At 37.0% G+C, this 21,027-nt stretch overlaps 1 protein-coding gene and 1 pseudogene across 5 annotated transcripts in view; both read right to left on the bottom strand.

Annotated features, from left to right (window-relative positions):
• The window catches only part of CORIN (corin, serine peptidase), a 246,408-nt gene that overhangs the window by 142,051 nt on the left and 83,330 nt on the right, over positions 1–21,027 (bottom strand). For all 4 annotated transcript variants that reach the window (XM_082728362.1, XM_082728363.1, XM_082728364.1 and 1 more), the window contains one exon: positions 3,268–3,449. In XM_082728362.1, coding sequence (XP_082584488.1) covers positions 3,268–3,449 — 182 coding nt within the window. The remainder of the gene's footprint in view (positions 1–3,267; positions 3,450–21,027) is intronic.
• On the bottom strand, positions 11,585–14,306 carry LOC309863884 (small ribosomal subunit protein eS4 pseudogene; annotated as a pseudogene). The gene is made up of 2 exons: positions 14,189–14,306; positions 11,585–12,319 (listed from the first exon to the last, which is right to left on the bottom strand). The product of its transcript is annotated as a small ribosomal subunit protein eS4 pseudogene (transcript).

Here is a 21,027-nt window from a genome sequence, read left to right as displayed (position 1 = left end):
AAAAAAAACTTCTGTGCTTCAAAGGACAAAATCAAGAAAAGTCATTTGAAAATCACTTGAAAAGATACCCACAGAACATAAGAAAATATTTGCAAATAATATATCTGATAATGGACTTGTATCCAGCATAGATGAAGAACACTTACAATTCAGCAATTAAAAAACAAATCACCTAATTTTAATACAATCTAAATATTTAAATAGTTCCTTCTAAAAAAGATATAAAAATGACTAACGAGCTCATGAAATGTTGAATTATCTATATACTTAGTCATTATTAAATTGCAAAACAAAACCACAATGAGATACTACTTCATACCCACTAGGATGGTTAAAATCAAAAAGGATAACAAGTGTTGGTGAGGATGTGGAAAAACTGGAATGCTTTTCCACATTGATGGTGACAGTGGAATTCCCTCAAATGTTAAACAGAGTTATTACTGGTCACAATTCTACTCCAAGGTATATACCCCAGGGAATTGGTATATGCGAAACCAAGTTCACATAAAATCTTCACATGAATATTAATTGTGGCATCACTGATAATAAACAAAAAAGTAGAAACACCCAAATGTTCCTCAGCTAATGTATGGATTTTTTAAAAAAGGATATTCATACAAAGGAATAATAATTGGCAATAAAAATGTATGAAGTACTGATTCATACTACAACATGAATAAATCTTGAAAACATGAAGCTAAATGAAGGAAGCAAATCACAAAAATTCCCATTTTATGATTCCATTTATCTGAAATGTCCAAAATAAGCACATCCATGGACTCTGAATGTAGATTAGTGATTTCCAGCGGCTGGGGGAGGAGAAAATGTCATTACTGCTAATGGGTATGGAGTTTCTTTTTAGGGTGACAAAAATGTTTTGGAATTAGATGGCTGAGATGGTTACACAACTCTATAAGTATACAAAAACCAATTAACTATATATTTTAAAAAGAGTGAATATTATGGTATGTGAATTATATGCCACTAAAGCTTATATTTTTAACAATAATATGGGGAAAATCATATCATCTCAAGAGATGTAGAAAATGCATTTGATATAATTCAAAATCCATTCATGATTAAAAAAAAAAAAACCCTTAGCAAGCCAGAAATTGAAAGGACTTCCTTAATCTGACACAGGGTATCAGTAAAAGTCTTTCTGCAAATATTATAATTAAAAGCGAAATATCGAAACCCTTCTCTACGACAAAGAAGAAACGGAAGCATAACGATTGGGAAGGAGAAAATAAACAGTCATTTGCAGATGACAGAATGTGCACTTAGAAAATCCAAATGAATCTACAAAGAGGTATAAAAATCAGTATGTGATTTATTTGTATACAAACAAATATTTTTTAGAGATTCCATTTACAAATGACATAAAAATATCAGATACACATAAATAAATCTAAGAGAAGATGAACAAAATCTTTCTGGTTGAAATTATCAAACACTACTGAGAGAAAATAAAGACTAACTCATTAAACTACTTAAGTAAAGATTACCATAGTATATCATTTTGATGGGTTGGAAGATTCAGTGTTATAAAACAATTTTGCCTAATTTGAACTATGGATTAAATGCAATCCCAATTCAAAACAAAAAGCGCTTGGGGAAACTGCACAGTGATTTGAAAATTTACATAAAATGCGAAAGGCCACGAATAGGCAAACAATCTTTCAGAAGTAAAAAGCTGAAGCACTTACACTACTGAATATAAAGATTTACAAAACTACAGGAATCCAGACAGAGCAGAATTAGCTTAATTCTATGCCAAATAGAGGGTCTAGAAACACATGTATATATAATCAATCACTTAACCAAAAACAAAGGTGACATTATAGTACAGAGGGAAAAGATAATAATAAATAAAGGGCAGTGGGTCAATTAACTATATGCACAGAAAAAAGTTAATCCATAGCTCTCACCATACACAAAAATTAATTCCAGAATATGGTATTGTAAATGTAAATGCTAAAACAATAAGGTCCAAGAAGAAAAGAGGAAAAAAACCAACTTCTACATTTTGGTGTAGGCAAGGATGTTTTAAACAAGACACCATAAAGGAATCACAAAATAAAAGACTGATAATACAGACCCATTAAAATTAAGACCTTCTGCTCCATAATTTGACACTAATAAGAAAGGCAAGCCACAGAGTGGGAGATCTTCATACTACATAAACCCAGAAGTTGACATATCGAGGATACATAAAGAACTATAAATCAAGAACAAAAAGGCAAACTACCCAACCAAAGAATGGATAAAACACTCGGACAGATGCTTCATGAAAAGGGCTATTTACATCACTAAATTTTTTTGAAAAATTAATCAAACTCATCATGGAAATGCAACTTAAAACCACAAAAGACAGCAATACTATCACCCGAATTGATAAAATGAAAAAGACTGACAATAACAAGTGTTAGGGAGGAGTTGGAGCAACTGCAGCTTTCACTCCCAGTTGACTGGAGAATAAATTGGGACAACCACTTCAAAAAACTTTTTGCTGAATAAATATATGGACCATGTTCAATCAAAGACATGCACAAGAATAGTCAAAACATCACTATTCATAATAGCTAGAAACAACTCAGTTGAACAATTGAAGAGAATAACAATTAAACAGAAAAATATATATGGGTATATAATATATTAGGATACTATGCCAACAGTGAGAATGAATGAACCACAAGAAGAAAACGTAAGGAACCTCTCAAACATAATCTTGCGCAAGTGAAGCTAGATACAAAGGGAGTCCATCCTTCCCAATTTCACTGACACGAAGTTCAGAAGTGGGCAAGATGACAGATATCACTTTGGATGGCTTCTCTCAGAAGAGAGGTTTCTTTGGCGGGATAAGATGACTGGAAGGGGGCTTGAGAGATTTAGGGGGATGTTGGACGTTTGGTGATTTGCTTCTTTCACTTAACATTTTCAAGGTTCATCCGTATCAAGCATGTACAAGTACTTCATACATTTTTACTGCCAATTAATATTCCACTGTATGAATATACTATTTTTTTTAATCTATACATTAGATGAAGAATATGCAGGTTGTTTCCACTTTTTGGTTGCCATTATTAATGCCACTACGGACATTCATGTAGAAGTTTTGTGTGATCTATCTCTTGATCTGGGTGCTGGTTACAGGGGTCTGGTCACTTTCATAAAATACACTGAAGTATGTATTATATGTATATGTTCTTGTATGAATGGTGTATTTCAATAAAAATTTCTTAAATGAAATGAAACACAGACACATACATTGCTTGCCTTTTTCCTGGTGTGGAGAGAAGCAAATTCTGCTGATGTTGCTGCTTTCGGTTTGGTTTCTAAACTGGGAGCAGGTGAGGAAACCGGGCCAGGAGGCGTTCACCATCCCTAGGACTGATTCACAGCCCTCTTTTGCAGCCTCACAGAAAGACCTACAGGGCAGGAGTCCACGGCTAGAAGAAAAAAAAGTGAAAATTAATGTTTTTACTGACTACTTTTTGAAATAACAATGAAATTAAAGTTAGCCACCAGTGCCATGATATTATCTTAATTTATATTTTCTAGAGCCAACAACTTAAATTTCTACATTAAGCCCTAAAACAAGAATTGGAGCCACCCTATTACCATGATTCTAGAGGGAATAAGCTAGCTCCGTAATATATCAGCTTACTATCTCTTGTAAAAATATTTATCTCAAGTGATTTTTTTTTTTTTAGATTTCCTGTGCTCAAGCAAACCCATCAACAACAACAACAACAACCAAAAAAAAAAAAAAAAAAAAAAGCTCTAGTTAATAGCAAATGCAGTAAATTAACATAGAAAGGAAGGCCTCCAAATTGGAAAAGCAGAAGTAGGTCACAAAACAGGTTAATTTCATTTCTTTATCTCCCCTTTGAAAAATTAAAAGTGTCTCTGAGACGTAGACAGAAAGCTGCTCCTGGAACTCCACTGCTTCCCCAGAAAAAATAGACAAGGGCCAACTCAGTTGTTTATCTATAGTAATAAACTATTGATCTTCATTTTTAAGCAGTTATTAATCTTCCCAGATTTCTCCTTATCTTCTGCAAAATAGAAAAAAGCAAACAACTGCTATTAATGGTAAGAGTAATGGTGCTCCCAGAGCTTGGCTTTATTCCTCTGCCTTGCAACCCAACACTTGTGGACAAGAATGTTACAATTCTAGTTGTAAATGTAGAAATGTATAAGGCATATACAAGTCCCTGTATAAGGCAGGGAATTCTTCCCTTGCAGACCCGGCTGCCATCTCCTGCACGGTAGCCACAGAATGCTCCTCTCGCCCTGGCTGGTGATCTGGCAAAGCCATTTCAAATTGTTTTAAGGAAACTGGGAAAGAAGATATGCCTGTCGGTCAAGGCAAAGTACACACTTCACTTGGTAGGGTCGTGACGATGTTGCACAATCATACAATATGGGATCTGTCACAAATCTTAAGCAATACCTGGTTCAAATCCTCCATTTGAGACAAGCCCAGGAAGATTCTGGGATGGACTCGAGAACATGCATCTTCTTGATGGCAAAGCAGGAAGAGAATCCTGGTGTTCGAACTTTTAGTTTATGTTCTACCTACCCTTCCGTATTATCTATTTTCACATAAGGATCGAATAATCTGGCTTTAAAAAATCTCTTGATTAAGCAAGCACATTAAGATTCCCCATTCATACTTCTTCAGATAGCAGGAACATTAATGGGATACACCAGCCACTGAATTAAAATAGAACTGATAGAGTCTGTAGAAGAATTTTGGGAGAGGGATCTTGTTCTATATACAAATATGGAAAAGAGGTACTTGATAATTACATTCAGATACAAAATGTTTTTGACATTTTGACAAGTTCTCAGGAACGTGTCTCAAAACTCAGTATCTTATAGAATCCTGATCTCCACATAATTACCTACCTACTAAATTTGTTAATGAAGATGTGGAAAGAGAGGTTTTGCATTTGAAAGATTCAGTTTGGGCTATAAAATTATGAACTTGTCCAGACAAGTTTCTTGGTGTAAAGAAGACAGCTGACTGCCATTGAGAAATACATAGATAGTTACAGGACTAAGGAAGTGTCACTTAAATAACATTTTTAAATCTTATTCCAGAGGGGCACCTGGGTGGCTCCATCAGTTAAGAGACACACTCTTGGTTTTGGCTCAGGTCATGATCTCAGGATGGTTGAATCCCACCACGGTCTCAGCTCTGGACATGAAGCCTGCTTAGGATTCTCTCTCTCTCTCTGTCCCCACCTCCAATAACACAATCTCTATTCATTCTCTCCCTCTCTCAAGAAACAAAAATCTTATCCTAGAGAAGTTAGAGACTATATTTTCCCAAATAGAACTGAAGGACATGGTTGAAGAATCAGATCATAGAATTTTTAGGCAATTGCTTTACAACACTTTGCTAGGCTCTGTTCTAAGTGCATTAACTCACTCATTTCTCATTAAAGCCCTAAATGATAAGTACTATTACTATCATCCCAAATATACAAATAAAAAAATTAAAGCACAGGAAAAATAAGATGCTTGTCCAAGATCACTTAAGTGAGTGTGAAAGCCAGGATTCAAACCCAGTCAGACTGATCCCAGGATCCACTCAGTTAAACGTTTTATTCATCTGAACCCATACTTCAGGAATGTGTGTTCCAAAAGCACAACTCAAGGTTTGTTCAAAACTTGATATTTGGGGCTCCTGGGTGGCTCAGTCATTAAGCATCTGCCTTTGGCTCAGGTCATTATTCCATGATCTTGGGATCAAGCCCCATATTGGACTCTCTGCTCAGTGGGTAGTCTGCTTCTCCCTCTCTCATTCCCCCTGCTTGCGTTCCCTTTCTCACTGTGTCTCTCACTGTCAAATAAATAAATAAAATCTTAAAAAAAAAAGGTTGATACTTAATATCAGAGATTTTTCAGGTTTGGCTCTAGACCACCACAATAGAATATTGTGACTATCACAATAAAACAAATCAAATTAATTTCTTGGTTTCCTATCACGTATAAAAGTTAGGTCAACACTATGCTATAGACTATTAAGTACACAACAGCATCATGTCTTAAAAACCAATGTACCGTGTATGCACCTGAATTAAAAAAATACTTTACTGCTAAAAAATGCTAATCATCATCTGAGCTCTCAGTGAGTTATAATCTTTCTTCTGGTGCAGGGTCTTGCCTAGATGTGGGTGGCTGCTGACTGGTCAAGGCGGGAGCTGCTGACGGTTGGGGTGACTGTGGCAATTGCTTAAAATAAGACAATAGTGAAGTTTCCTGCATCCTTTGATTCTTCCTTTCGTGAGCAACTTCTCTGTAACTGGGATGCTGTTTGATACCATCTTCCCCACAGTACAACTTTCCAAATTGGTGGCCATCCTCTCAAACCCTGCTGTGGCCTTATAAACTAAGTTTATGTAATATTCTAAATCCTTTGTTGTCATTTCAATAATTTTCCCACATCTTCACAGGAGTAGATCCCATCTCAAGAAACCACTTTCTTTGTTGATCCTTGAGAGCAGTTCCTAATCTGTTCAAGTTGAATCATGAGATTGTGGCAATTCAGTCATGTCTTCAATCTCCACTTCGCATTCTAGTTCTCCTGTGATTTCTACCACACCTGCTGTTACTTCCTCCACTGAAGTCTGGAACCCCTCAAAGTCTTCTGTGAGGTTTGGAACCCACTTCTTTCAAAATTCTGATAATGTTAATATTTTGATCTCATCCCATGAATCACCAATGTTCTTAAGGCATTTCAATGGTTAATCCTGTCCAGAAGGTTTTCAACTTGTTTTTCCCAGATCCATCAAAGGAATCACCACCTATGACAACTATCACCTTAGGAAACGTATTTCTTAAAAGTAAGACTTGAAAGTTGGGATGACTCCTTGATCCATGGGCTAAAGAATAGGTGTTGTATCAGCAGGCACATAAACCACATTAATCTCATTGTCCATCTCCATCTCTTGGGTGACCAGCTGCATTGTCAATGAGCAGCAATATTTGAAAGGAATCTTTTTTTTCTGAGCAGTAGATCTGGCTTAAAATATTCAGTAAATCATGATCGTAAACAGATGTGCTATTATCAAGGCTTTGTTGTTCCATTTATAGAGTACAAGCAGAATAGATTTGGCATAATTCTTAAGGGCCCTAGAGATTCTGGAAAGGCATATGAACTGTGGCTTCAACTCAAAGTCACCAGCTGCATTAGCCCCTAACAGGAGGGTCAGCCTGTCCTTTGAAGCTCTGAAGCCAGGCATTGACTTCTCTCTAGCTTTTGAAAGCCCCTGATAGCATCTTCTTCCAAGAGGAAGCTGTTTTATCCACACTGAAAACCTGTTGTTCAGTGTGGCCACCTTGATTAATTATTTAGCTGGATCTTCTGGAGGCACTTGCTGCAGCTTCTCCATCAGCACTGGCTGCTTTGCCCATACTTTTATGTTCTAGAGAAGGCTTCTTTTCTTAAACCCCATGAGCCAACCTCTGATAGCTTTAAACTTTTCTTTGGCAGCTTTTTCACTTCCCTGTCTTCACAGAATTGAAGAGAATTAGGGTCCTGCTTTAAGCTTTAGGAGTAGGCTTTGGGTTAAGGCAATGTTGTGGCTGGTTTGATCTTCTGTCCAGACCTCTCAAACTGTCGCCATATCAACAAGGCTGTTCTGCTCTCTTATCATGCATGTGTTCGCTGGAGTAGCACTTTTAATTTCCTTGGAACTTTTTCTTTGCATTCACAATCTGGGGGTTTGGCACAAGAGGCCTAGATTTGGCCTTTCTTGGCTTTTGACACACCTTCCTTACTAAGCTTAATCATTTCTAGTTGTTTTTTTTTTTTTTTTTAGATTTTATTTATTTATTTGAGAGACAGAGATCACAAGTAGGCAAAAAGAGGAGAAAGCAGGCTCCCTGCCAAACAGAGAGCCTGATGCAGGGCTCAATACCAGGACCCTGAGATCATGACCTGAGCCAAAGGCAGAGGCTTAACCCACTCATTTCTAGTTTTTGATTTAAAGTGAGAAACATGCAACTCTTCCTTTCACTAGAATACTTAGAGGTCATTACAGGGTTATTAATTGGCCTAATTTTACATTGTTGTATCTCAGGGAATTGAGGGGACTGAAGGGAGGGAGAATGGCCAGGGGAATGCACAGCACTTACTAAGTTCACCCTCTTATATGCGTGTGGTTCACAGCACATCAAAGATCACTAATTGCAGATCATCAAAGCAAATATAATACTAATGATAAGGTTTGAAATACTGCAAGAATTACCAAAATGTGACACAAAGATGTGAAGGGAGCAAAGACTGCTGGCAACATGGCACCCATAGACTTGCTCGACACAGGGTTGCCGCGGACCTCCAATTTATAAAAAATGCAACACGTGTGAAGCACAATAAGGCAAAGTGCAATTAAACAAGGCATGCTTGCATGCACTTTCTGAGTGGACCAACTGTATACACAAGGTTGGGTTCTCCCTTCATTCCACAAACTTCTAGTTAACCAGCAATGAATCAGTATTTGCCAAATGGCCTAAGAAACACCAGGAAAGGTAAAATCATTTCTCTCTCTCTCTCTCTTTTTTTTTTTTCTTTGTGTGAGACAGCCCAGAGTAAAGCTACAAGCAATCTGGATTTATTTTCAGCATTCTTCCTTTGCCTTCTAGTCCCTGACCTGGGTCCCAGTTTCTGACACCATCCCCGTCAACCCCACTCCAGCAACCCCACTTAGATGGCCATCTCCACCAGAGTGTTCCTAGCTCATAAACATTTTCTTCCCTTCCTATAATCAAAACTACATTCCCCCAAGTGATCAGATCCCAATCAGGTTGCCAAAGAAAAAGAAGGATGAAAATAACACAGAGTAATTCATAATCACAGATGAACACTTAACCCTCCCAAAGGTTTTTGCATCATTAGAAGATTATTTGCTGGAGCAAAGGAGTCTCTAATTGATGGAATGCCAAGTGCCATTACAGGGGAAACATTCATCTAACATAGTCAGCAGCAGTGGGGGTGGTGGTGCAGGGGAAGATCCTTGAGAAGCTGTCTACACACAGGGCCCAATTCTCCCAAGAGGTTTCTGGACCTTTCCTCACTTATGAACCCATATATTTTTGGGTTCATACATTTACATCTTTTCTCAGAATCTTCTGTAAGAGTAATAAAGTTTCACACAAGGGTCCAGTAAACAATTTTCATGTTCTAAACCTGAATCTTATCTCAGAAACTGCCATTGACTCTTACCACAGACATCTTCTGCAGGAAAACACAAGTCTACCATTCTAAAACTCCCATACTCCTCACTGTCTAATCTTGGGCCAACAGTTCACTCAAACCAAGACTCACACTTTCCTCATTTGAAAAGTGAGGGGTTTGAAAGAGCTGATTTCCCTTGGTTCTTTAACCAGTAACATTTCGTAAATCAAGATTCATTCTTTAACACAGTACTCCTCAGAGGAGCTGTGATAATCCTACCAGCTTTGCTAAATTTCAAAAGGTAACAGACATTTTTCTTGAGATTTGTTCTGGGTATATATAGAGACATTAAAATACCATTAGGCCTTCCATTCTAAAAATAGGACCTAAGAAAAATGTCTACTAGAGTGTTTCCAAATAGCTCTCATAAGAGGTGTAACCAACCGAGACCCATAAGCTTCAAATTGCTGGACCAGGACATGTGAAATAGTGATAGATATTTATAACGAGCAGCCCTTTCAAACAGTGAGCAAAACGAGGAGCCATTTGTTCTTGCTTTGCATGAAGTCCAACTGCCTATGAGGGGTTGAAGTATTTGGCTTTTCATCACATGGAACAGTGCGGTGAGACAGACCACACTATTTTGGAACATGAGTGTCTATATCCAAGCAGCAAGCTGACTGACATCTGAAAACAGCGCTCTGCACAAGTAAAGAGTTGGATTCGGCTATCAGAATACTTTTTTAGAACTGGTGATTATTTTAAATTGACGTGTGAAGTGCATTTGGTGTTAGAAGTTCCTAACACATTTTGATAGAAGTTCAAGTAGAGTACTGTAACATCATCTCTGTATTTGTTGAAACAAATACATATAAATAGATATATAAATAATTCTAGTATATAGTGATAGTGAAGCTTTTATGGTATTTTCACCAGAAAGGACATTCTAAAATAACCAACCAAAAAAAGTGGTAGATTTTACCTATGTGAGTTTTAAAAAATTCTTATTTAAATTCAATTTAGTTAACATATACTGTATTATTAGTTTCAGGGTATAATTTCGTGATTCATCAGTTGCATCTAACACCTGAGGCTCATTCCATCAAGTGCCCTCTTTATTGCCCATCACTCATTACCTCATCTCCCACCCACCTTCCCTCTAGCAACCCAGTTTTTTCCCTAGAGTTAAGAGTCTCTTATAGTTTGACTCCCTCTCTGATTTTTATTGTATTTTAATTTTCCTTCCCTCCCCCATGTTCATCTGTTTTGTTTCTTAAATTCCACATATGAGTGAAAGAAATCATATAGTATTTTTCTTTCACTGACTGACTGATTTCACTTAGCCTAATACCCTCTAGCTCAACATCATCCACATCATTGCAAATAGCAAGATTTCGTTCTTTTTGGTGGCTGGGTAATATTCCATTGTATATAACTATATAATTTTCAGTGAATTTATCTACTAAAATTGTTTGCTTTATTTACCAAAAAAATTACAGGTTTTTTTGTCTTACTGTGCCCTTTGACCAACATCTTCCCATTTCTCCCCAAATTTATAAAAAGGTTCTGATAAAGAGATAACATTAAAATTACTGAACGAGTAATTCAAATATTCCCAAGATCTCCATTCAGAATCTCACATTGCATTTAGTTATCACATTGCATTTATTTTTGGCACATAAACTAAACATTATACTAGAAGAGCTTAGGATTTAAAATTCTTTTACCATTAAAAAAAGTAAAAAAGAATCTCTGTGGCAGGCAGACTCTAAGATGGTCTCAATGACCACCGTCTCCTAATATTCAGGCTTGGTGTAAGCCTCACCTTCCCCTTGAATATCAGTCAGCCTAGAGACTTGCTTGCAACCAATACAAGGTAATGGGATGTCACATCCGCCATTAGGGTACATAAAATTATGATTTCTCTATCGCTAGCAGACTCTCTCCCTTATTGGATTTGATGAACCAAGTTGCCATATTATGGGACCCACATGACGGCAAGGGCTTAAGAGTAGCCTCTGGCCAACAGCCAGCTAGAAACAGACCCTTAATCCAACAATTCTTGAGGAACTAAAATTCTTCTAACACAATTCAGATAAGACCCCCACTCTGGCTAATACCTTGATTGTACCTATATGACAGACCCTAAAGCAAAGAAACCACACAAGTCATTCCCATATTGAAGATCCACAGAAACTATGGGATAATAGATGTGTATGGTGTCATTTATTTGTTTGTTTGTTTATTTATTTATTTAATCATGTTGTATTATCTTTAATTAAGTATAAAGACTTTCAATCATGTCACCTAAAGACCCTTTATCTACTGTTCTGTTTGGCCACTAGTCTCTTGTCTCTCTCTTCAGCAGATACTCTTTCCACAGGGAAGAGAAATCTATGGTTTGCTGCCTTTGTTGACAACAAAAATGTCGGAGAGCTGAGAGGCAAAGCTGTTGCTTTTGGCATCTTCCACAAGAACTATGTCAAAAGAACCAGGGTGTCTCTCTCTGTTGGTGATCACAGCAATTTTTCCCAGGTTAGCACTATTGGTCTAACAGATTAACAGTGTCAAACTTGATGAAATTAGTAATCTTTCCAAATCAGTTTAAATGGTGTCATTCACCTTGATAAGTGAGAGGTTCAGAATAGTGGGTAATGCAAGCATCACAGGTCACCAGATGAGGTTTTCCTTCCCTCACAACCTGCAAAGATCTTTCTCACTTTACACAATTTATACTTGGCCTCCTCAGGTGTAATCCTATGAATAGCAAAGCAACCCTTGGTGTCACAGATCAAATGGAAATTCTTCCCAGTCTTGTCAATGCTGATGACTTCCAAAAAAACCAGCAGGATAGGTTATGTATCAATATGGGCTGTATAAATGCTGTATACAGATCTTCTTTACTTCATCTCCTGCTAGGGCATACTTAGGTCTGTTCCCTAAGGAAATGATGAGAGGGAGACATTCTTTCAGCTTATGGGGACCAGTTGATGGATGAGGGGCAAACATACCCACTCAGTTTATCCAGCAACCTATGCTTTGGAACTGCTACATGCTTTGGAGGCTTCCTGGGACCATGAACTGTGGCTCTGCTAAACACAGGAAGAGCTAGATGTGCACTATTATAAGCTATGAAATTTGTGGTAATTTGTTAAGCAATAGTAAGTAACTAATACATTTTTCTTTGATATATCACTTTGTCAGAAATATACTATGGAGTTAGATGTATTCATTAACAAAACTCATACAATCATTTTTAAAAAAACACATTCCTAAATTTTCTTTGTTAGGCTGAGCTGTTCAGTGGACAATGCTCACAAAGTCATAGTCACAGACAGCTCCCAGAGCTGCAGACCTTTTTCATGAGAAGAATGTTAATGCTGGAAAAGTCTTGCAAGTTAATTGATACCTATTTCCTCCTTTTGCCTTGTGAAGAACCCAAAACCTAAAGAAAAAAAAGATCTCATAGTTGGATACTCTGACTCCAGCCCAGTGTTCCAAAATGTGTCACCTAGCTGGCCTACTTTCATAAACATGAGCCACAGGTCACACAGGAATAAATCCACAAATGACACAGGAGCATGACTTCATCACCACTGCTGAAAACACAAAAGTAACAGATGGCTTGTTTTCTCTTTGATGGACCAACAGTATCAACTTCCTATGCCAGGACATTTTGTTGGCCTCAAGAGACCATAAGAGCTGTGATTTAGGTGGGGTATGACAGAGGTAGGAAAGAGGTTTCTTTGGTTTCCAGCTTCACTAGACATAGAGTTGGAAAAGTGTACAAGAGAATGTTTGCACGTCATTGTCCCACATCAGAAGAGAAATAATGGGAAATATCAGGGAGTTCAGGGGGTCTGGAGCTCTGTTAAAGCAAAGGACTATGTCTGTCTTATTTTTCGTATGTAATAGCCATGGTTCCAGCAGGAAAGAAATGACCCGCTGAAGTAAGATCCCTGCAGAGTGTTGAATGAAAGGACCACTTAACAAAGGTGCTGGCAGGATTTAGAAAAACCAGCAAGGAGTAGTGTACTATGCTGAGACAGGTTCTGTTAGCACCCAATGTTAAGGAACAAGGCAAAGAGCAGTTATTGGAACTTCGAGAAAGCCCTACGGAGAAGGCTGGTGGGAGCTACAGATTCTCATAGGGAAATGCAGGCAACCCATGCAGAAGTCAGCAGTTTGGTTTTTTTCAGGGAGCCAGTTTACTAGCAAACCACTTGATGAAAGTATAACTCATGTCATCTCTTACAGAAGAAAAAAAGTTCTTAATTCCTCTGAAAGGAATAGTATTGTCCTGCACTTCTTGAACGAGATAAAGACATGACGTCAATATTAATTCAACCCCCGTCCCTACCACCACTACGGCCCCCACTCCTCCTTTGATATACATGATCTTCTTGGTGGTAATACTATCTTCCCAAATCCCACGCCCAAAAACCTTTGCCTCACACTCAACTTCAGCATTCATATGCAATTAATCACTAGGTGCTGCTATTTTTACTTCCTAAAATTTCCAAAATATGTTTTTTCTCTCCCCATTTCATATCCTAGTAAAATTAAACTAGTTGTCGTTCCCCTAATATACGCTAGATCTGGTATGTTACTCTACTTGAGATGCCTTCCTATTCCACCTTCTCTACAGGGCAAACTTCTATTCATCCTCTAAAACCAATTCGCTGTTACCTCCTCCCTGGGAGTAGACTTCTCTAATAATGCCACACGGAAAGAGTTCTTCCTCTATGTCTCTGCTACTCCCACAATTTGAAAACTTATCACACTGTACAATAATTTAATTATTTTCATGTCTCGTTTCCTGTTATGCTGAGTTCCTTGAAAGCAGAACTTTATTTTATTCACCTCTCCATCCCCAACATCAAACTATGCACCTGGCACATTATAGGTGCCAATAAATGCTTGCTAAAGGCATAAATAAATTGGAAACACCAACAGATGTCCAGGTCTCCCTCATCTCCTGGATTCTTATATCCTCACAGATCTCGGTGATGTTTCGCTGAACAGCACTTTGCTGAGAACTGCGCCTCTTGCCATCACACCCCCATTGTCTCAATGCTCTCCAACTCTTTGCTACATTTTTTTCCATTGCACTCATCACTGCCTGATATACTACTACTTATTTATTTTAATTTTTTATTTGTTACCTATTTATTTGCTTGTTTCCCTTCAATGTAATAAAAGTTCTATGAGGTCAAGGATCTCATTTTGTTTGTGGCCTTATACCTAGTATGAACAGTCAGCAAATATTTGTTGGCAAAATAAAGGGATCACATGCAGGGGCTAATTCAGTGGCCTGCTTGGAATAAAGCTGTCAGCAAAGTTGGGAGCAGAACCATCACTACCCAGCTCTCAACTTCTATGGATTATACAAGAGTTCTTACTGGCCCTGCTCCTGTGATTTCCTCCCCCATTAGGTCAACAAATTTTACATGTGCTATCCAATCTTGAAATAATTCTCATGGAAGAGGAAAATGTCAGTAAAATTGTAATGGATAAAAACTCTACAGATTAAGTGTCTTGTTTAGATGCCAATAGTAGGGGGTCACCCTTAAAATAGAAAAACAAGGAAATACCAACAGATAAACACAGCTTGAATTAAGATGAGTGTGAATAATGTAAAACCACACAGCCACCACTGAAAGGGAATATAAAATTCCACACAACTTGTAATCAACACAGTCCTGATTCTCATGAATACTTGGCATACTACCAGGGCCCGTGAGATAGAGGATTAACAAATCACAGAAGAAACTTGCAATTGTTAAATTATTTTTGCAGCTGTTTTGATTTTTTGTATGTCATGAAATGATGCCTTACATATGGATCTTCAAATGAATTGAACCAGAAATATTAAATCTACATTCTAGTCACATCCACATAATACCAATGAATTATTGAGGAGAAAAGTAAACAAATGACTCCAGTGATCTTGATGAAATGTGTGTGCTTGAGACACTGTCAGTGATGGGACAGGGCATTGTCAGAAAGAGCTGAGCTGTCATGACCTGGTTCTCTAGCTTTATGTCTTTGCAGTCAAATGCTCTACCACTGAGCTATATACCTCCTCTAGCTTTATGCCTTTGTAAAATAAAAGTAATATGAGCCATCTGACTATATCTTACCCACACTTGGTGCTATTTTGGCTCATAAAATGAAGTTACTTATCATTTAATATTTTATGAATAATGCCGAAAGCAGACTAGGTTAACCACTAGATTAGTATTGCAGAATAGACTAGATTAACTGACATTGAAAAGGAAACAGTCATACAATTGACTATCTCAACAGCCATGTAGTCAACACTAGTTTGGCTGAAAAAGCCTGCTGCTTCCTAGTTCATTGATAAACTCAGAGAAGGAGGTGGCAAATGGCTTTCAGAATATTTATTTGGTAAAAGCAATAAAGCTTTTCTTTATTTATTTGACTACTGACTGATATAAATTTTTAAAATTATAATTTTGAAAAAAAATGTTAATTCTGTAATGTTTCCATTCATTCCCAAATGTGACACAACAGAGTTCTTGGGACACAGATAAAATCTTTAGTAAAATAAATTAGCAGTATATAATTATTCTTCACTTAAGAAAAGATAATAAAATAAGCCTATGCTGACTTGGTATAATGAATGATTATTTCAAAAAATTGTTTTAAAGCAAACTATATTTTCCAATTAGCTTTTAAGATGATTTCAGGCTTGCATTTATGCAGGAGATTGGCTCATACTGTCTTATAAAATAACACATTTAAGAACACAGTAAGCCCTCCAAAATTACATTAGAAGCAGATAAATTTTACTCTCTTATTAAAACACTGTCAGTAAAATTTAATTCAGAAATGGCATGGGAATACAATGCTGTGCAGTAGTAGAAACTGTAAGTATAAACTGGATGATTTTAGAATGTTTTAGATGTTTTTAAGATGATTTTAGAATTTTTTAGAATTCTAGTATAGCAAATATTTTTTAATCATTGCAGTAATAATTTTGATAACCATCTTGATTATTCACCTAGAGGTCATATCAGTAATATGGCCATCTTTAGTAATGTGAAAGAGTCAGAATAGGAAGGCCATATCATCTGTATATTTGAAATGACAAGGAATTTTTACTGTAACTTTAAATAATGGGGATTGGAGTATGGGCTCACTTTTTCCCCAAGAAACTCTGCTGCTTCTAAGAGGAAGCCTAGGGCATTTATGAAACGTGAGCAAATTGTGCCTTCCAAAAGGCAATTTTTAATATCATTTGTTTCTTTTAGCATTTTTTCTTCTTCCCTAGGGTCTGGAACAAAAATGGGCCTAGAACTTTTATTTGGCTATCAAGATTTTAACAAAAGCAAAAGCTTAAAAGATGAACATAAATTGAATGGAAGTTAGCAACATAGCAGAATTCCAACCCTGATTTATTATCAAAATCTTAGAAGCAAAAATCAAAGACACTATACAAAAACAAAAACAAAAAAAAGAAACAAACAAAACAACCAACCCAAAACCCAAAAGTGCAGGCCAATATTGCTGATGAACATGGATATAAAGATCTTCAACTGAAGTATTAGGAAACCACATTCAATAATACATTAGAAGGACAATTTACCATGTTCAAGTGGAATTTTTTCTAGGGATACAAAGATATTTCAGTTGATTTGTAAATCAATCAATGTTATATATTGTATCAACAAAACAAAAAAAAATCATATGATCATCTCAATAGATGTGGAAAAGCATTGAACAATATTCAACATCTAAAATTCAACTATGAACAAAATGTTCATACCTCAGCATAATAAAGACCATATATAAAAAACCCACTGCCGGGCACCTGGGTGGCTCACTGGGTTAAGCCACTGCCTTCTGCTCAGGTCATGATCTCAGGGTCCTGGGATCGAGTCCCACATCGGGCTCTCTGCTCAGCATGGAGCCTGCTTCCTCCTCCTCTCTCTCTCTCTCTCTGCCTGCCTCTATGCCTACCTGTGATCTCTCTCTGTCAAATAAATAAATAAAATCTTAAAAAAAAAAACCCACTGCCAACATCATACTCGATGATTAAAAAACTGAAAGTTTTTCCTATAAAATCAGGAACAAAATAAGTATGTTCAATTTCACCCTTCTGTTAAACATAATACTGGAAGTCCCGGTCACAGCAATTAGAAAAGAAAAAGAAATAAGAGGCATCCATATTGGTAAGGAAGAAGTTAAGTTGCTGCTATTTGCAGATGATATACTATATATAGAAAATCCTAGAGTCCACTAAAAAACTATTTAAAGTAATAAGTGAAGTCAGAAAAATTACAGAAATCAGATATCAGTAGTGTTTCTATACACTAATAACAAAGTAGCAGAAAAAGCAATCAAGAAGACAATTCTATTTACAATTGCTCCAAAAATAATAAAATACTTCAGAAAAAACTTAATTAAGGAGGTGAAAGAGTACAGACTCTGAAAACTATAAAACACTGACGAAAGATTTGAAGATGACACAAGCAAATGGAAAGATATTCTGTTCATGGATTGGAAGAATTAATATTGTTAAGATGTCTATTCTACCCAGAGCAATACCCTATCAAAATACCAAGACATTTTTTTGCAGAATTGGATCAAATAATACTAAAATTTATCTAGAACCACAAAAGACCTCAAATAGCCAAAGTAATTTTGAGGAATAAGAACAAAGCTTGTAAGTATCACAATTCCAGACTTCAAGATAAACTAGAAAGCTATATAACCAAAATAGTATGATACCAGGCAAAAAATAGACACATCGATAAATGAAACAGAACACAGAGTCAAAAATAAACCTACAGGGGCATCTGGGTAGCTCAGTGGGTTAAAGCCTCTGCCTTCAGCTTAGGTCATGATCCCAGGGTGCTGGGATCGAGCCCTGCATCAGGCTCTGTGCTGACCAGGGAGCCTGCTTCCTCCCTTCTCTCTCTGCCTGCCTCTCTGCCTACTTGTGATATCTGTCTGTCAAATAAATAAATAAAATCTTTTTTTTAAAAAAGGAATAAACCCACAGTTTTATGGTCAATCTATAACTAAGGAAGCAAGAATACACAATGAAGAAAAGACAGTCTCTTGAAAAAATGGTGTTGAGAAAACTGTACAGCTGCATGAAAAAGAATGACCACTTTCTTTTTATCATCCACAAAAATAAACTCTGGGGTGCCTGGGTGGCTCAGCCAGTTAAACATCCAACTCTTGGTTTCAGCTTAGGTCATGATCTTGGGGTCATGAGATTGAGCCCCACATCGGGCTCTGCACTCAGTGGGGAGGGAGTCTGCTTAAGATTCTTTCCCTCCACCCCTACCCTACTCAAGCTTGCTTATTCACTCTTTCATTCTCTCTCTCTCTCTCCAAAATAAATAAACAAATCTTTTAAAAAAATAAATGAACTCAAATTGGATTAAAGCCCTAAATGTGAAATTTGAAGCCATAAAATTCCTAGAAGAAAATATAGGAAGTAATTTTGTTGATACTAGCCATAGAAACATTTTCCTTGGTATGTCTCCTGAAGCAAGAGAAACAAAAGCAAAATTAAACTATTGGGACTACACCAAAATAAAAAGCTTTTACACAGCGAAAAAAACTATCAACAAAACAAAAAGGCAATTTATTGAATGGGAGAAGATATTTCCAAATGATATATCTATAAGGGGTTAATATCCAAAATATATAAAGAACTTACACAACTCTACAACAAAAAAAATTCCAATTAAAAAAATGGGCAGAGGACCTGAATAGATATTTTTTTAAAGAAGACATATGGATGGCCAACGGACACATGAAATGAATGCTCAACATTACTGACCAGGTTTAGAAGGTAGGAAAAATAGGGAAAAAATGCAAATCTTTCATTTCTGAAAGAAGTAATGAAGTTTCTATTTTCCCAGAAAATCACTTATCATCATTGACTACTATATTAATTATAGTAAGTTACTATTAATTCGGGAATTTACTCTGCCATATAGTGTAGTCCATGTATGGACACTTTATATAAATCATTCTGTTTAATACCCACAAATGCAGCCTATGAAGGGGGTAATATCTCTCTCATTATAGAGATGAGTAAACTGAGGGTCCGAAGGCTAAGTAAAATGCCCAAGACAATTGGAAGAGCTACAGTTTGAATTAGGTTTCATCTACCCCCAAACTTCTTTTTTTTTTTTTTAAAGATTTTATTTATTTGAGAGAGAGAGAGCACAGGAGGCATAAAGGGATAGGAACAAGTGGACTCTCCACTGAGCAGGGAGGCCCATGTGGGTCTTAATCCCAGGACACCGGGACCATGTCCTGAGCTGAAGGCAAACCCTCACTGACTGAGGCACCCAGAAGCACCTCAAGTGCTTTCTCTGGAGTTGCCAGATTAAATTTTCTAATTTCCAGTGAACATACTTATTTAGGAAAAAGCATAGCATTTTTTAAGAAGCTCTTTTGAAGAAACTTGTTGGATCCCTACCACAATCCTACAGGGTTAAATACATTACAAACTGTCCTGTAGTTCCTAGGTTTGAAATATAATCTTTAATCTCCAGTAATCTGGCTAAATAAAGAATTTTTATTTCATTTCCACAGCTATTAAGAATTCTGTGAAGGGCCTAGTGAAAAATCAATAGTCCAGAGGAGGAAAAAAAATCAATAGCAAACATGTCAAGTTTTTAATGTTAAGGACTTATCTCCTGAGCACTGAGTTTCTCTGAAAGTATTAGAAGACACAGGTGGGGTGACCATTATCCCACATTAGCAGGTCTCCTGGGTGTCCTCTAGAAGCAAAACTAGACCTTCCGAGCCAAACTGACCCCCTTTCAGTTTTGATAATGTTATAGGTCCATTATTTAAACAACTTGGGTATGTGATCATTACATATCAAAAGCTTGGGGATATAATACCGGTCTTCTCTTCCAGAGACCTTAATTGTGTCTAGTGTGTCAAAAAGCCATCCAGAAACCACTGTTATTCTCCTGCCCAGGAATGGTGGATGTCTCTCTAGCTACCTGCTGATATTTTCAAGCTACTGCTTCTAACCCATATATTTTTAAGTCTATCCAAATGGTTCATCCACTAGATCTCTATAGTTTGAGATAAATTTCACTGAATCCATATAAATTATGCGCCACTTCAGTTAGCCTATGTTATAGTCTATGATACACATACTTTTTTTTTTTTTAAAGATTTTACTTATTTATTTGACAGAGACAGCACACAAGTAGGCAGAGAGGCGGGGGGGGGGGGGGGGGGGGGCGGGGCGCACGAAAGCAGGCTCCCCACCAAGCTGAGAGCCCAACGTGGGGCTTGATCTCAGGACCCTGGGATCACAACCGGCCCAAAGGCAGAGGCTTTAACCCACTGAGCCTCCCAGGCATCCCGATACACATACTTATTAATAGCAACTCTCATCTAACAAAACAGTTAACGTTTATTGTTATAAAATGTAGTTAATGAGCATTTGAGGTCTCAAACCGGCAGGTAAAAAACTATGCTATTTCTGGGCGCCTGGGTGGCTCAGTGGGTTAAGCCGCTGCCTTCAGCTCAGGTCATGATCTCAGGGTCCTGGGATCGAGTCCCGCATCGGGCTCTCTGCTCAGCAGGGAGCCTGCTTCCTCCTCTCTCTCTCTACCTGCCTCTCTGCCTACTTGTGTTCTCTCTCTGTCAAATAAATAAATAAAATCTTAAAAAAAAAAACAAACAAACAACTATGCTATTTCTATATCCCACTAGATCTTTTTATTATTCATTTATTTATTTATTTATTTTAAAGGATTTATTTATTTGTTTATTTATTTGTTTATTTATTTATTTATTTATTTATGTGGCAGAGAGAGAGA

Source organism: Mustela nivalis (assembly GCF_964662115.1).
Source record: "Mustela nivalis genome assembly, chromosome: 4".
NCBI classification, from domain to species: domain Eukaryota; kingdom Metazoa; phylum Chordata; class Mammalia; order Carnivora; family Mustelidae; genus Mustela; species Mustela nivalis.
Note: the sequence above shows the minus strand (reverse complement) of the source record. Positions and strands in the feature narration are given on the sequence as shown.